The sequence below is a fragment of the Benincasa hispida genome, chromosome 11, assembly GCF_009727055.1.
Source record: "Benincasa hispida cultivar B227 chromosome 11, ASM972705v1, whole genome shotgun sequence".
In the NCBI taxonomy this organism is placed as follows: Eukaryota; Viridiplantae; Streptophyta; class Magnoliopsida; order Cucurbitales; family Cucurbitaceae; genus Benincasa; species Benincasa hispida.
Window position 1 is genome coordinate 38388265 of NC_052359.1, and position 17773 is coordinate 38406037.

Genomic DNA, 17773 nt, shown 5'->3' on the forward strand with positions numbered 1-17773 from the left:
AGGTCGACGCGGGTTCCTGCCCGTTGCTCTGATGAATTCATGATAACTCGACGGGATCGCACGGACCATCGTGCCGGCGACGCATCATTCAAATTTCTGCCCTAACAACATTTCGATGGTAGGATTAGTGGGCCACTATGGTGGTGACGGGTGACAGGAGAAATTAGGGTCGATTCCGGAGAAGGGAGCCTGAGAAACGGCTACCCACATCCCTGTTGATTCTGTACCCCAATTGTTGTTCATTTTCAAGTCCTTGTTGAGCACCATTGGGCGCTTCATTTACTACCCATCATACCCTGACTTCACTTTCATCATCCCTGACTTCGCCTGAGTCCCATATTATCACCTTCAAACCACATGTCATTGTCATTAATGACTAGAGGTACCTGTGAAACCTGAGCTGGTTCTAGGTTCTGACTCTTGAATACCTTCCACAGACGGAGCGAAACAGGAGAAAACAAATTTCGGCGAACTATTTCCTTTAAGAGATGCTTCCTCCTATAGTAGGTTATCCCAAGTGCAAATTATTTTGTATGGAGGATAGGTTCATATTAATTTCTGTTTCAGGGTATAGGTTCGGGAAACAAGTCTAAAGGAACAGAGTAGGTGGAAGTGTTTAGCCTCTTCACTTAAAGTCTCCCCTGAAGAGGACTAACGAGAAAGAAAGGGCTTGTCCTCACAAAAAATGTGGACATCCATGGTGACAAAATACTTTTGAGAGGAAGGATGAAAGCACTTGTAAGCTCTGTTGATGGAGCGGGATACCCAACAAAGGACACATTTTTGGCCCTAAGGAGCAAATTTACTTTGAGTGAGGACCATGAATTTAATGGAACGAACACGGTGCACCAAAAACTTTAAGAGGAACATCAGGGAAAAGAGGGCGAGTGGACCGAGATGAGATTCTTTAAAAAATTGTTCTAAGGGGGTTTGGAAGTTTGACGCACACGGGTGAGGTTTCTGATTTAGTGAAGATGAGCTGCAGTAAGAAACAACATCCCCCATAAGATACGGAGGTAAGGACTTGCAGGTATCCATGAGGATCGGGCTCGTCTCAATAGGTGGCGATTTTTCTGTTCGGGACCACCCCATTTTTGCTAGGGTGTATAGGCACAGGAATTATTTGGTGGACAAGTCCTTTAGAGTTTAAGAACTCACGAATGGAGTCTGATTAACAAATTCACGCCCAATTGTCACTTTCGAAGAATGGCGATTTTGGTATTTGAATGAGGTTTTCGACGGTGGTGTAAAAACTGTTGAAGAGACCGTCGTACTTTCAAACTTGTCTATAAGGAAGAAATCACCCATGTAAAGACGAGTTGTTGATCATCGAGTGAAGGGGTAACGAACCACCGTTTACCTTGATACCGATCTGAGAGTCATTTGAAGCCCCCAAACGTATATGTATCAGGTTGGAAGGGCCAGGAAGGTTTGAGGGTTTGTGACGGTTACAAGACGCCCCTAGCTTGCTACAGCACGTGATACAACACTCACATGACAAAGATGACAGCAGATTCACATAATGTAGAATAAAATGGTTGGCAGATATAAAGATATTTCTATGGATACACGGAAAAGTTATCTCGGATTCCTTTAGAGGCGATAACATTGCCCATAAATACAGAAATTTCCAGGTTCTCCAGAAGTGTACATAGGAAGATTGACAGGTATAACAAGTTGCTTAGATTAAGACTCCTAAGGAAAGCATAGCAGACTCTCGGAAAGAAAAATAGAGGCCCCCCGTGATGCTGCCGGTCCAAGTGCCAAAGTCATCTTCTACGAGCTCAGGTCTTTGAAAACGAAACATTATCTGGTGAGAACAACAAACTTTGCAGTTCAAATCTGCTGGTTAACTTACCTAATTATACAAATTATACGATATTTTGGCACATGTCAAAATTATGCAAAAGCAGTCCTTGAATTGGGGATAAGTGACCCTTCTTCCTGCAACGGGGGCTAAATTGACCCATCTAATTCTTATTCTTCGTCATTTCCAGTACTCGGATAATAGGAGAGGAATTGGTCAGATGATTCAATTAGATGGTTCGTTGCTTCGGAATCAAGGTCCAGGATTCATTCTCCCTCAAAAAGAAACTAAAGGAATGGGAGTACCTGAATGATGCATTATTGCCGAATTCGCGACCGACCTGGATGCCACCTACTTGTCCTAAAGGGGCTCAATCAACGTGCTTCACTAACGAAGGCTCGATGGACTTATATTTTGTGTTCGCGAGGACACCGCTTGGCCATTTGGAGGTCGGCCCATGTAAATTTCCAGTATTGATCTTTTTCGTATGCTATGGTTTCTTGCAATGCTCAACAAATTGGAGGTTCTTTCCATTCTGTTTGTCATTTTCTGAACCTCGATGCGATGCTTGACTCCAAACGTGGCAAAGTCCAGGGTATTAGGCATGGTACCATTCATAGCACTGGTTCGATCTTCTTCCAATCTGACCTCTGAGCAAACTTCCATTCAGGGACGGATTGGTCTTTGTCCCAAAATTCCGGACTCGAAACCATCAAACTTCGAGTTTAAGCCAACCAGAAAATCATAATCGGTCAACTTCCTCCAATCTTCGAATACTGACCCGTGTCAACTGGACAATTCCCAAAACTATTTCTCGACATAGATCCATCTCTTGCCACAACAGTGATAATTATTATTGGAAATAGGATGTTACGTCGAGTGTCCCCTGCTTTCATGCACCTGTTTTCTCAAGGTATAAAGACGTGAAGCATTCTGCCTCTTCGAATAAAGTTTCTGGTAACAGCTTCCTAGATATCCCAAGCAGAAGTTGAGTAAAAGAAGAGGTTTCCCGATCTGAGGCTCCATACTATTTATTAAAATTGAGCGAAGGAGAAGAATCCTCCCCCTTCCATATCCGTTCCTGAGGATCCCAAGGGTTGGTCTGGGTATTCCCCTGTTAGGTACCCGAACTTGTGCCGCCCTCGAGAACATCCTCACAGATTGTGACTAAAAGAAAGTAATTCTGTCCATTAAGTTTTTTGCCAATAGAAATTCCTGCAGAATTGCCTACAAACCCAGACATAATGTTTGTGAAAGGTAGAGTAGGGTAAGTAGTTTACCGGAGTTTTGAACATAACGGAACCCTCGGGTATGTATCTGGTAGAAATCTGTTTGATGGATTGGCCGAAGATCTAACGGCTGCCCAAGTTGCAGAAAATTTGCTGCTGAAGGTTGGCCAGTTGCTGTTGAACACTAACAGTCCTACCATGAATCATTGTAGGTTGTTTCTGCCCTTAGACCCCTGAAGATATCGTTTCTGTTGGTGTGGGAAAACCAATGGGAGGAGCTGGTTGACCAGAGGGCAAATAGCGGGAGCAAGAATTTGTTGTTAGGGGTTCAGTTGGACCAGGTTTGGCTGGAACCGCCTGGTTCAAGTGGTGTTGTGGGTTCTGGTAGCCTAACATATCAAGCGTATTCGGAAGGTTTGGAAGACACATGGGTTCTGGACCAGGTGGAGACCAATGAGATCGGGTGTGGTTCGGAGGGTAGGAAGAAGCTGGGTAACGCCGAAAAGGAAAAAACCGGAGGAAGGGAAGACGACTGACTTGGAAAGTTTCCGCCGGGCGGGATCTGGAGCGCGAATCGGGGTAGCGATCTGAAAAAAACAGGCGGCTGGAACACAGAGGTCGTCGAAGGCATACGCTCGGCAAAGATCTGGGGTTGGACTAGTAGCGGATGGTCGAGTCTCGACGGCAGTGGCAGGGTCCTCCGATGGAGTGATGACTGGATCTATTAGGGTGGTTGGATTGAATCGGTCCAAGTAATGACCGTAGATATTGGTCGACGTAGCCCTAATTTCAGTACTGTTAGAATTTTTCTTCTTGGAGTTCCATCCCTACTAGAGTCGATGACTGAAATCTCTTCTATTCCAGCGACGTTCTCATCACCATGTGCTGGTCTAGGGTTTACCACGTAACTCTGGTGTTTTCTTTTCTTCCCTAACTTTTCAAGAGTATCTGTATCCGTGTCTGTACTTCTTAGGATAAGAGTGGAGCTTTGTAATTTTGTTCTTTATAATTGAAAATACGAGAATTCCACTTCATCCAATAAGAAACCAAGAGGGGTATCTTGAATTAGCTCCCTTGATCCCGACATAATCCATAGAAGGAATTTGACAAGTGACGAAATCCACGAATGGACCACATTGCAATTTGAAATTATTTCCCTTGTTCTCAACAATAGGAAGGATCTTCGGCAGCGGAGTGTTAATAGCAATGGGGGGATTAACATTAACTCTTTTATACTTTTAATTGCAAAACAGAGAGCACACATCCCTCAGGTGCTAATCATGAAAATTTAGAAGGCAAAATTTCCTTAAAAGGTCAACACTTCCTCAATCATAATTTCATTGATGGTATGAAATTACAAAAGGGGCAACATATGAAGTGAGAAATTACATAACGATATTCCATTGAGATATAAGGGAGGTAAGATTGTAACCACAAAAAAAGGAAGTGAATTTACACCACGATTTGAGATGGATACAAAAGGTGATAAAAAATTGAGTGGATTTCGTTTCTCTATCTTCAAAAATAGGATGGTTCCATTTATTCCAGGTAAGCCAAAAGTAGTCTTTGATGATGTAGGTCCACACAATCGCTTTCTCATTCTTAAACAGATGGTCAATAAGAAGCATATTCAAGAGGATGAGTGGTTCATTAAGAAAAATAACATCATAGTTGAAGCAGGATAAAATCCTCACCCAAAAAGATTAGGCCAAGTCACAAAATACCAAAATGTGCATAATGGTTTTACCACATTGGTGACAGGGAACCCACCAGCTCGGGGCATACACTATCCAAGGAGCATTTTTTATAAGAACATGAGTCATATTAATGCTTCCATAACTGATCTCCAAAGAAAGAACCAAATTTATTTTTGGGATGGGACCTTTCTATATATTCTTATATAGATCAGAATTCTGATCATTACCACATGAGGCAAGGTGTTGGGTGAGTGCTAGTAAATTGACGACTTGTCAAGGATCTTCCATTTGTCATCCACTGAAGGTCTATTAGAGGGCTGAAGCAATGTTGATAAAATAGACCATTCAACTATTCAAGAATCTCAGATTCATCAGTTATGGAAAAGAATTATTAAGGGGAGCAGGTCCACCCAAGTATCATTTCAGAAGGATGTGGTTGCACCATTGCCAATAACATGGGCAAGATTTTCATGAATGAGATCGATCTGTTCAGCGATGTATATCCATGGGCCTTTAGAATGCTTAAAGAATCTACCTTGTGGTTGTAGGGGGAAGCTATATTTCACATCAATAAGGCATCTCCAAAGGGCATCATTCTCAGATTGATGTCTCCAAATCCACCTTGCCAAAAGAGTTTTGTTCTTTAAATCAGTCAAACCGACACCCCCTTCAAAAATAGGGAGTTGTGCTTTTTACCATTTTACGAAGTGAATACCTCTTTTATCATTATGATCGTTCCAAAGGAAATTTCTGAAAGCTTCTCAATCCAATCAGCAGCATTGGAGGACATCTTAAACAGAGAGAGGAAATGAATTTCCATAATCATTTCTTCAAAAGGGGCATCGTTCCTCTGTCTGAAGAATGCGTGCCCAAGGCCTCCCAAAATGGAGGGTGGTAAAGAGACCTATTTCCAAGTAACCTTGTCCATACCACCATTCCTTAAGTCCCTAATCAACTTCTCCAAAATGTTAATGGCTTTGACAGGGCAAGAAAAAGAGAGATAGCAAATGGGCAAACTGTTTAAAACCAATTGAGCCAATGCCAATCTCTACCTATTGAAATTTGCAAGCTCCATATATCTGGTTTCTCTCTAGGTCTATCCACCATCGGCTCTTCCAACTTTTTTTATTTTTTTATTTATTCTATTTATTTATTATTATTATTCTTTTTATAAGAACGACTTTCATTGAGAAAAAAAAATGAAAGAATACAAGGACAACAAAAAACACCCCACCCATAAAAGCAACTCACTACATGAAGGGAGTCCAACTTTGCAAAATAACTCCTGTAAAATAATTACAAAAGGTCTTTGAAACCAAAGCCCACAAAGAAACATGAAAGCGAACCAGAGACGAGACCTCACTAGGGTCTTTATCCACTCCCCTAAAAGTCCTACTACTTCGCTCCCCCACAAAACCCACACAATCGCACACACCATTGGCTCTTCCAATTGTAATCCCAAGGGGAACACCAAGGTACAAAAAGGTATAACTTCCATCTTACACCCTATGTGGGAAGTCTTGGATAGATTCAGACAATCCCAAGCCCAACTAAGATGGTATGAGAACTTGAGCACATGAAGCACGCACATAGATGTGATTGAGAAAAAAAATTAAGAAATGGCACGCTGTTAAAAGGAACAACTAAGATTGTATGAAGCATTCCTACGCTAAGAGAGAAGACAGTACAGAACATGAATAATCCTAAAGTGGCAAGAATAGAAGTCACTATACCTGTACAATCCGAAAGAGAGCAGGCATAGGTTGTAGATCATAATATGGAGGTACGCATGTAAGTAGTTCAATCACAGTACATCCAACACTCCATATGTCAGAAGCGGCACAAACTCCTGACATTTCAATTACCTGAAACGAAAGTAACATCAAAAGACCATCAAGTAAAACTTTTTAGATGTACTAAAAAAAAAAAAAGGTAAAAGTAAAATCTTTAGAAGAACCAAAGGAAAGTTAAAACGAACTATCTCAAGCTTAGTCTACCAAGGTAAAGTTTCAAGTCATTTAGTAACTTGTCACTACTCTGTTGGTCCTTCAAATGAAAATCTTCGAGCAGTGTAAGAAATCTAAAAACTTTATACACAAAAATGAATAGAAAATTAATTCATACCTCAGGTGCCATCCAGTAAGGTGTTCCAACAACTGAATGAGTATTAACATCGGCCTCTGTTAATTTTGTTGCAACACCAAAATCAGCAAGTTTCACAAGGCCCTGTATATAACCAATCACCTTTAAAATTTAATACACCATAAAAGAGGAAAGAATCATGGATGCAAACATGGGACAGGGCACACAACATTGTTGACAATAAGAACTGTAATCTGACTTCATAATAACTGAAAATGCAACAACATAGAGGCTTTGCATATGGGAAAATCACTTGATAGGAGTGCAACTGCATCGCTTAACACATGAAAACGCTCAAGACAAATGGTGTTCAATTTCTGTTCAACTACATGGGCGTGAATGTGAAACATTACCTAAGCAGCAAAAATACTTGGTTTGGAAACAGAAAAGTGGTTCTGTCTTAGCTCAAATGTTGCTGGGATACATGAATACTCTAACCTTGTCCCTATGGACTTTGGTGAGACTTGAGCTTCACTCTAATGAAAGGCACACAAACGGCACAACATAAACATTATGAAGTCTAATTTTTTAGAACTCAATGACACAGATGTATAATTGAGAATTCTAATTGATCAATGGGGAAGTGGTGAATTTAGTAGTTAAGATATACAAGTTAGAACTCAAGGACACAGTTGTACAACCTAGACTCCTTCAAACGAGTTTACAATTTTTAGTTTTGAGTTACGCAATAATATCAAAAAGTATTTGATACAAGGGAGGTCTACCTTTGTTGCTCTTCAAATACAAATGAAAAGGTGTTCCTTTATCAAAAGCCAACTTAGACAAAGGAACATAGATTTCTATATAGAATTAACTATAATGGTATTCTTCTTCTTCTGATTATCTTTTTAATAGGAAACAAAACTTCATTAAGGAGAAAACAACCTAGGGCCAGGGAAAAACATAAACAAGGGAAAGAAAAGGGGAAAACAAAATATGAAAGAAGTGACAAGAGAAACCCCTAGAAGGATTAGGAGGCAACCTAATATCCCTTCTCTAGAAAGAAAACCCATCACATACATCACCTCTCCATTAGTCGAAGGTCTTAGGAAATCCAAAGAGATCGAAAGAAGGGATTTGAGGAAAGCAACACAAAGGTCACGGGATGCAACCTCTTGTTCGAGAAGCGACATAACAGGGAAATAAGGCATAAAGAGGCTCCTCCCGACCCAAAGGCCCTTCCAAAAATAATCTTTCAAGCCTTCCCCAACAGAACAACTGAACAAATGATAAACTTAGAGAAAAGAAGGGGAGGGGAGAGATACGTATTTCTGGGAAGATCATTGGGTGGGGAAGAGACCTCTTTGTGGTTTGTTTCCTCGTTTGTATCACTTGTCTTTCCTAAAAAATCATTTCTCCTCTTTCTGATAAGGAGCGATAGATGTGGCCGCCCTTCTTTTTTTACTTAGGGGTCACTCTTTCAGAAGAGGGAGAAATAATGTCAAATTTTGGAGCCATAATCCTTTGGACGGGCGCTTGTGTAATTTCTTTCATTGCTTGGTTGATCCTTCTCCTATTGGTGTGTCGGTCTTCTCGATTATTTGGAGGATTAAGATTCCAAGGAAGGTAAGATTTGTTACTTGGCAGGTTCTTCATGGTCGTGCTAACACGTTGGATAGGCTTGTGAGGAAGATTCCTTTGCTGATTGGCCCTTTTTGTTGTATTTTGTGTTGGAAGGCAGAAAAAGTGGCACTGTGATTTTGTGAGTTGTGTTTGGGATTCTTTTTTCCAGACGTTTGGGATGATGTATGCTCGTCACAGAAATGTTAGTGATATGATCGAGGAGTTCCTCCTCAATCCGCCTTTTGGGAGAAAGGTCGTTTTTTATGGTGAGCGAGGGTGTGTGCCATTTTATGGGTTTTATGGGGTGAGCGAAAGAGTACGTGTTTAGGGGGGTGGATACAGACCCTTTGGATGTTTGGTTTTTTGCTCATTTTCACATTTCTTTGTGGGCTTTGATCTTGAAAATTTTTTATGATTATTCTATAGGCATAATTTCGCATAGTTGGGGTCCCTTTTTGTAAAGGGAGCTCCCCCTTTACTGTGAGATTGTTTTCTATATGCCCGTCTATTCTTTCATTTTTTTTCCTAAATGGAAGTTGTTCTTTTCATATTATATATATATAGCTTCCCGAGGCTTTTACAAGAACTTATCAACCTACCATCAACATCCCACTCTAAAGGATAATGGCCATACCTACTCACCATTCACTCCACACCACGTGTTGGGCTCCATGAAAACATACCACAACCATTTTACCAAGAATGCCTCATTATGTATTCTTAGACTCTTGGATGCCTACACCTCCAAATTCAACAAGCTCCAACACCAAACTCACTTAACCAAGTGGAACCCTTTCCCTTCATTCGTCCCTTCCCATGAGAAATTCCTCACCATACACTTAATTTTCTTGCACACTCCAACCAAACTTCTGAAGAGAGATATGAAGAAACTTGGAATCCCACTCAAGACTTGACTAAATAAGAGTAAGTCTCCCTTCTTTAGAGAAAAAGACTTTTTCTCAAAGAGTAGACAACTGTTTTTTAACCTTGTCCACCGTTGAATCCCATATGCCAAGCTCTTGGAATTACCACCCAAAGGTGGCCCAAGATAACAGGAAAGGAACTGCCACACCTCACAACCCACCATATAGGCCCACAAACTTAACTTAGCATGAACAATTTAAACCTATAAAAGAACTCTTACTCCTCTTAATCTTAGGCCTAAAAATTACTTTTAAAAAAATTGATTAAAGACTAAAGGACTTTTCTTGACCCGAACAAAAAAAGAATATCACCTGCAAACTGAAGAAGAAAAAGATAAATTAACTCTTTATCCACCTTAAAGCCCTTGATCTCCCCTTCCTCCACTCTGGTTAACTCTAACAACCACTAGAGAAAGAGAAAAGGGGATAAAGATCCCCTTGTCTAAGGCTCCTTGTAGAAGAGATCTTTACCTCTAGTCTTCTTGTTAACAAAAATGGAAATGTTAACAAATCTAATATAGTTCAACATCCAAGCTCGCCATTTGAATCCAAAACATTTCTTTGCAAAACTTTATCCTAAAGTTTCAATAAACATGGTCATAAGCTTTCTCAAAGTCAATCTTAAATACCATCCCCTCTTGTTTCCTCTCTTTGTAGTTCTCAATGGCTTCGCTTGCAATAATACTCTGTCTATAATTTGCCAGTTTTTAAGTCACTTATCAACAAATTCCTAGTATTAAATAATTGGGAAGAGGCTTTTGAGAATTCAAGAGTGGCTAGACAAGAGAGAACCATGTCTAATCACTTTCCCCTTTTGTTTGAAGCCGGAGCTTTTGAATGGGGCCAACTCCTTTTCGTTTTTGTAATAGTTGGTTGAATATCAAGGAATGTTGTAGACTGATTGAAAGATCCCTAGATATGGCTGAGCAGCTAGATTGGGTCCACTACTTAATTTCCTCAAAACTAAGAAGGATCAAAACAGCCTTAAAGAAAATGGCTAGCTGATTATGTGAAAAGTAGAGAAGAATTTCTATTAAAAGATATTGAAAAGAGAGACCAATTAGCCGATGATGAAGAAAATCCTTCTTGGGAAGAAGATATAAGGGTAGCATTGAAAGTAGAATTAGTGGCAATTTAGCAAATGGATGAAAGAAATCTTATTCAGAAAAGTAAACTAAATTGGCTAAAATTGGGCGATGAAAACACGGTTTTTTCCATCACTTCCTAGCTGCAAAAAAGAGGAAGAATTTGATAGCAGAACTGTCCAATGATCAAGGAATCCCAACTAGATCCTACCGTGAAATTGAAGAGCTCATATTGGGGTTTTATTCCTCTCTTTACTCCAAATGTGACGGGGTTAGATCAATTCCATGTAACCTTGAATGGGACAAGAAACCAGAACATTCAACTTGTGGCAAGATTCACCCAACAGAAATTAGAAGGGCAATTAAAGAGTTAGGAAAGAACAAGGCCCCCGGTCCGGATGGCTACACCCCCGAATTCACTCTCAAATTTTGGTACCAACTAAAGGATAATTTCTCAAAGTTTGATGAATTCTACAGTAATGGGAAGTTAAACTATTGCGTTAAAGAGAATTTCATATGCCTAAAAGAAGGAGGATTAGGATGCAGTGTTGGTAAAAGACTTTAGACCTATTAGCCTAACCACCCTTGTGTATAAAATTGTAGCAAAAGTGCTCGTCAAGACTCAAAGGTATCATGCGAAACATTATAGCCCCAACTCAAAGTGCATTCATTGAGGGAGACAAATCCTTGACCCCATCCTCATAGCCAATGAAGTCGTGGAAGACTATAGATCTAAGAAGAAAAAATGGTGGATCCTAAAGCTTGACTTAGAAAAGGCGTTTGATAGAGTGGATTGGGGAAATTTTTTTAACTTAAATGGATCTCTTGGATAATGGGATGCATCTCCAATCCAAAGTTCTCCATTTTCATCAATGGAAGACCAAGAGGAAGAATTTTAGCTACTAGAGGAATTAGGTAAGGGGATCCTCTTTCTCCTTTCTTATTCCTTTTGGTAAGTGAAGTGCTTGGTGCTTTAATTACGAGACTGCATGAAAAGAGGAGATACGAGGGCTTTATGGTTGGAAAAGAAAAAGTCCATGTCTCTATCCTACAATTTGTGGATGACACTTTAATTTTTTGCAAATATGATGATGAAATGTTAGATAATTTGCATAACACTCTTGAACTTTTTGAATGGTGCTCGGGACAGAAAATCAATTGGGGGGAATCTGCCCTTTGTGGCATTAATGTTGAAAATGACGAGCTGTTTTCAGTGGCGGCTAGATTAAACTGTAAAGTTGAACATCTCCCTATTATGTACCTTGGCCTACCCTTGGGAGGTTACCCAAAAAAATGAATTTTTGGCAGCCGCTTATTGATAAAATACAAGGCAAGCTGGACAAATGGAGAAGATACAACCTTTCTCATGGAGGAAGAGCAACCCTTTGTAAGTTAGTACTTTCAAATCTTCCTACTAACCATATGTCTTCCTTTTTTATGCCAAGAAAAGTGCCCTTAAAATTGGGGAAAATTATGAAGAACTTCTTTTGGGAAGGTCATAAAGGAGGGAAGATTAATCACTTAGCCAAATAGGAGTTGGTTTCTAAAGCCCAAGAGGATGGAAAGCTTGGTTTGGGAGGTTTAAAAGAAAGAAATTTGACTCTTCTAGCATGGGGCTGGCACTATATAAATGAGAATTCCTCTCTTTGAAGTAAAGTTGTCAAGAGCATGCACGGTCGAAGTATGTATAGTTGGCACACAGCCTTCGAGGCCCATGGATCAGCATCTCAAGGTCATGGCCGAAAGTGGAAGCTTTGGCAGTGTTCAAACTTGGTAATGGCAGCCGGATAGCTTTTTGGCTAGATTCTTGGGTAGACAACATCCCTCTAAAAACCAGATTCCCAAGCTTATTTCAAACAACACATAGCCCCAATGGTTCGGTCTTGGACCATTGGGATTGTGCAACCTCCTCTTGGTCCATCTCCTTTAGAATACTCTTAAAAGATGATGAGATTATAGAATTTCAAAGCTTGTTAAGCATCGTAGCCATGGAAAAAGTGAAGGATTTCAATGATAAACGTTCATGGTCCCTAGAAGCAAACGGCACCTTCACCATCAAATCACTAGTCACCTATCTTTCCACGGCTTCACCAATTGATCAACCTTTAAAGAAGGCATAATGGAAGTCCAAAAGCCCCCAGCGTATCAATATTGTCATATGGATAATGTTATTTGGAACCCTCAACAACTCCAATGTCTTGCAAAAGAAACTGCCCTCCCATTATTTATCTCCAACAGTTGTGCAATGTGTAAAGAATATTGGGAAGACCTTCAGCACCTTCTTTTTTACTGCTGCCATGGTCAAAATTGCTAGCATTCGCTATTCAAACTGTTCAATATCAGCTGGGTTTTTGGAGGAATATTCAAAGACAACGTTTTGCAGGTTTTGGTGGGACCAAAACTCAAGAAAAACCAGCAAATCCTGTTGAATAATGCAGTAAAGGCAGTGCTGGCAGATTTATGGTTTGAAAGAAACCAAAGAGCTTTCCATGACAAGGAAACTCCTTGGTTTTCCAGATTTGAGACAGCTCATTTGAATGCATCCATGTGGAACTCACTCTCCAAGGCTTTTACGGACTACTCCAGCCAAGATATTAGCTTGAATTGGCGCACTAATGTTGCTGCCTCAGATGGCTGTTTCTAGGAATCAGGGCTGGTTGCAATTTTCCTAGATGGCAGTAGCGTCTTCTTTTAGTATTTTATTTTGAAATACCTGTTTATTTGATTTAAAGTTATCTTAAGTCTTAAGTTTCTTGTATTTGTATTGCTTTATGATCATATACGTCTGGGCTGTATTGTATTGATTAAGTCCACAATTTTATCGATCTCCAAGGAGATGATGGTGGTGCTAAGGGGGTGTCAACCTAGTTGAGATACCCAGATGCACCTTCTGATCCTAAGTCTTTCGTTTTATCGTATCTCTTGTACATTGAGCATTTGTCTCATTTAATTATCTTAATGAATGAAGAGACTCGTTTCCTTTTCAAAAAAAAAAAAAACAAAAAAATGCCTAACTACAGTAGAGGCTCCCTGGGCACGGGAAATAGTATTCAGAAGGAATCTTCTTAACCTGTTAGTTAATACCTTAGCAATAATCTTACATAAGCACGTGATTAGTTTAATGGGTCTAAAGTATTTTACCTTATTGAATTTCTCTTTCATAGGAATAAGACACACATAAGTTTCATTCATCTCTGCATCAATTATAACTCTTTCTTGAAACTCACACAACACCTTTCAAAGGACCTTTACACAATCCCATCTTCTTTTTTTTTTTGAAAAAAGTTATGGTGAAACCATCAGGCCAGGGGGACTTGCTCCTATCACACCCAAAAAACAACCTTTCCAACTTCCTAAAGAGTGAACCAGGCCTCCCGTTCATCTCTCCTTGGAATAGAAATCGATTTCGAATTTAAACCTCCACAAAAGGTTGAAGGAAAGGAGGAAAAGCATAAAGATTTTAAAGAAAGAAATAATTGCTTCCTTGATCTCTCTATCCATAATCACGTTACCATTGTCCTTTTCCAAGAATTCAATCATGCTCTTATTTATCCACCCATAACCCTATTGTGAAAGAAGAGTTATCATTAGCCCACTTGGTCTTAATTTTTTGCCTCAAGCTAGTGTCATCTCTCTGGACGAGGGGCTTCAAATTCCTACTTCAAAGGGACCCTCCCTCCGTCAAATCCCTAAAAGATTTCCTTCTACCTCCAAATCATCAAGAAGCCAAATTTGCTCCACAATTTCTGCTTTCCCCCTCTTTATACATCCAAAAAGTGAAAGATTCCACACTTCAAAACACCTTTCAAAGTCCTCAATTTCCTTAAAAAGCAAAAAATTTCCCATTTTCCAATAAACTTAGCACTCCATAACAACGGCAGAGAAGACTTCAAAGAAGGCTGACCCAACCACATATTCTCAAATCTAAACGAGTTTGGCCCCCATGAAATCATACTAGAGCTAAGACCAATTGGCTAGTGATTAGAAGTAAAACTATGCCCAATACCCTGTTTTCGGGTTGGTAAGACCTCAGACCAAACCTTAGAGAACAGGAATCTATCCAATTGAGTAAGCACTGCCCTTTCTCTATTGCTAGACCAAGTAAACTTACCATTCACCAAAGGGGAATATACAAGATCACAATCTTCTACAAATTCATCAAAGCTCCTCATCATTTGGGGTGACACTCCCTCCAACCGAAATCTAACCGCAATGAAGTCTCTAGCCAAATACCAAAGCCCCTCATAAAGGGCGAAAAGATCTCCCAAATCCTCTCAAAAAGCCTTTTTGGCACTCAACCATTTCAACCAAGTGGAACATAGAGTGCATAACCAACCTTAAACTAGCAGACCTAATGTGTCCAAAAGTACATATCCAACTTAGCTCTATTGATAGCAAAGACTGGTTTATCTTCATAGATATTTCTTTTTTTTTTTTATTGGAACAACTGCTTTCATTGAGAAAAAAATAAAAGAATACTGGGGCATACAAAAAAACAAGCCCACCAAAACACCCCATCTTCATAGGTATTTCTTGGATCAAAGTCTTTGCAATAACCAACCGTTAAGAAACAATTTACAACTAATCTATAGCTTTTGTACACAACAAGGCAATCAGAAGGCATTTATTAAAAAAACAAAAAACAAAAAACAAAAACAGAGGCTAGATAATATATCCGTTAAAATAAATGACTTAAAAGTGTAAGAATTAAACTTGCCTCTTTGGTTGTCAGTATGTTCGCACCCTTTATGTCCCGATGAATTACACCCTGCTCATGTAGATATACTAAGCCTTCCAAAACCTGTTTTATGACAGTATAATAATTATATAATTCATGCCCCTGAAATTGTAAGGGAAAAAAAAAAGGGAACAGTGATGGGAAACTTCCAAACCTGAGAAATATAAACAGCAACCAACGATTCAGGAAAAGGACCAAATTTATTTGGCTTGATAATGTTGGCAAGTGATCCATTCTCCACATACCTGTAAAACCCCTCAAAAGAAAAAGAAAAAAAAAAGTGTGAAAATTGAAATACGCAATTGCCTTGACCTAGTTTATAAAAAAGAAAAATTCAAGTTTCACTCACTCAAGTATTATGTGAAGGTGAGTCTTTGTTTTTAGAGATCCAAGATACTTCACAATATTTTTGTGGTTCAAGTTCTACAAAAGTGAAACGGTTTCAGATAGAAAAGGACAGACGCCAAATGGAAATAATAACTTTGGTGCCATGAAATCAAGTAAATCCATGGAACAGTCCAACTTCAGCACAAATGCAAATTGCCTTAAAGCAATAAAAATACCAGGTGGAAAAGGAAAAAGATGAATGCAGAAAGAATTAATAAAAATAAACACAATAAATTTTAATTTAAGCAAAAGAAACACAATGTATTTTAATTTAAACAAAAGGAATGCAAGAAATGTAAATGGAAATCCGATGAAGAGGAGGATACCTTCAGTAAGTCAATCTCTTGCTGAAAATCATCATTACATCCCACCCACAATTGAATAGCAGAGAAGGAAAAAAAATCTCCAGTAAGAGCACTTGAATATGATCGGGGAAAATATCCAAACAATAAAATGAAGCCAAGTACCGAATTTACATAGAATTTCAACTGATATGATACTCGAGCTAAAAACTATGAAACAAATGAAATACTACAAAGTAAAGAGTTTCACAATAACTTCTAACAGGTCTAGACTTGACAGATTTGATTCGTCTGAGATGAAAAAAATATATATTTATTTATAGAATGTCCTGGTGCAGTGAATGTATGTAATATAAAAAATCATGAATCAAAGGATTCAACACCAATTATGTGAGGACAAAACTTTTTCAAAATGACAGAGAATATTAGTAAAAGGTAAAAAGCACTAAGATATAGGCAAAAGAAAGGAAAATATCATACTAAAAAATGGTATGAAGATAAGGCATCCCTGTCAAAAAGGGTAGTGAATATGTGGCCTTGTATCTCAGAGTCCTCCTTATACATAATGCACCAAATCTAATGAAAAATCGTTTCATGTGAAGCCTATTGGAGAGGAATTGAGCAATAATTATAGAACCAAAGGTATGATATAGTTGGGTCTATAGTCATGAAGCGATTTTCCATTAGATTTCTTGAAAATGAGGCATAATGTTTCATCAAGGCTAGCATTTTTATTATTATTATTATTTGAACGTGAAACGATCGTCAAGGTTAGCATTAATGACACCATTCATAAAGTTGTGGTATATTTCCATAATGTCTATCTCGATGGTATTCCTGACTTTTTCTTTTTCCTTTTATTTTTTTTTTTTTTTTAAGAATTTGTCCATAAAACCATCCAGTCTACAGGCTTCATTACTTCTCAGGGAATTAACAACCTCCAGAACTTCTGATTCTTTTATATATAGACATTATGAACTTAAAAGTACCTCACATAAAAGTCATCGGAATATATAAAAATTTACAAATGCACTAAAAAATATATATTTTAATGAATGTGTCACAGTCATATCCATATCCAAAGGTCTTTTTTTTAGTTAAAATGAATTTCAGAATAAATGAAAGAAAACATAAGGGGGAAACAAAAAAAGGTAAATCCCGGATGAAACGAGCAGATCCTAAGTTCTATGAAAAATGAAGTGTTTCTAAGTCCATTCGTGTATGTGCATCCACTGCTTCAAGTGGAAGTTTCAGAACCATTTATCTCATGAAGTAAAAGTTTACAAAGATAGTTTTCCAATTCGTTAATTCAAAAGAAAGAAGATATTTCAAAGTTAAAGAAAGTCTGAAACCAACTCAATGGCTCATTATCTTCAATGAAACAGATGAATCCTCATAGACATTGCTTAAGTTTCTACGTTTAGCAACAAAAGATTTTCTTATTCAGCCAGATAATAAGCCTTGATCAAAGAAACATGATCGAACCATGATAATGTTAAGGTCCTCTTGAGCAATATTCTCCAAGGAAACTTGTTTAATAGCAACGAAGTCTCCATTCTCCAAATCCAGACCCTTGTAGACTCGCCCATATGCTCCTTTTCCGATCTCATCTCCCAGCATCTGCACCAATAATTCATATTAACTTCTAACCACTGACGATGTAATGAATTTCAGATACTCTCCGCGTGAATAAAATAACTTCAACTCTTGATTATATATTCCGGTAAATAAAAGAAAAAAGAAAACCATGGTCGAATATTCTATTTGAATTAACGAAGCATGACTCTGCAAGGAGTTAAGACAAGAAATAAAGTGAACAAAGTGTATCATTAAAACATTCTCGCCGATTGAATCCTGAAACAGGTAATAAAATTCAGAATTTTTCTTGCTTCCAAGTGCT

General features: G+C 38.7%; 1 protein-coding gene across 1 annotated transcript in view; it reads right to left on the reverse strand.

Moving 5' to 3' along the window:
* LOC120090135 (MAP3K epsilon protein kinase 1-like) overlaps window positions 1-17773 on the reverse strand; it is a 34115-nt gene that overhangs the window by 15806 nt on the left and 536 nt on the right. Inside the window, exons 2-8 of the mRNA XM_039047654.1 lie at window positions 17359-17493; window positions 15898-15918; window positions 15534-15607; window positions 15339-15429; window positions 15164-15247; window positions 6858-6959; window positions 6467-6598 (exon numbers count right to left, since the gene is read on the reverse strand). Coding sequence (XP_038903582.1) covers window positions 6467-6598; window positions 6858-6959; window positions 15164-15247; window positions 15339-15429; window positions 15534-15607; window positions 15898-15918; window positions 17359-17493 — 639 coding nt within the window. The remainder of the gene's footprint in view (window positions 1-6466; window positions 6599-6857; window positions 6960-15163; window positions 15248-15338; window positions 15430-15533; window positions 15608-15897; window positions 15919-17358; window positions 17494-17773) is intronic.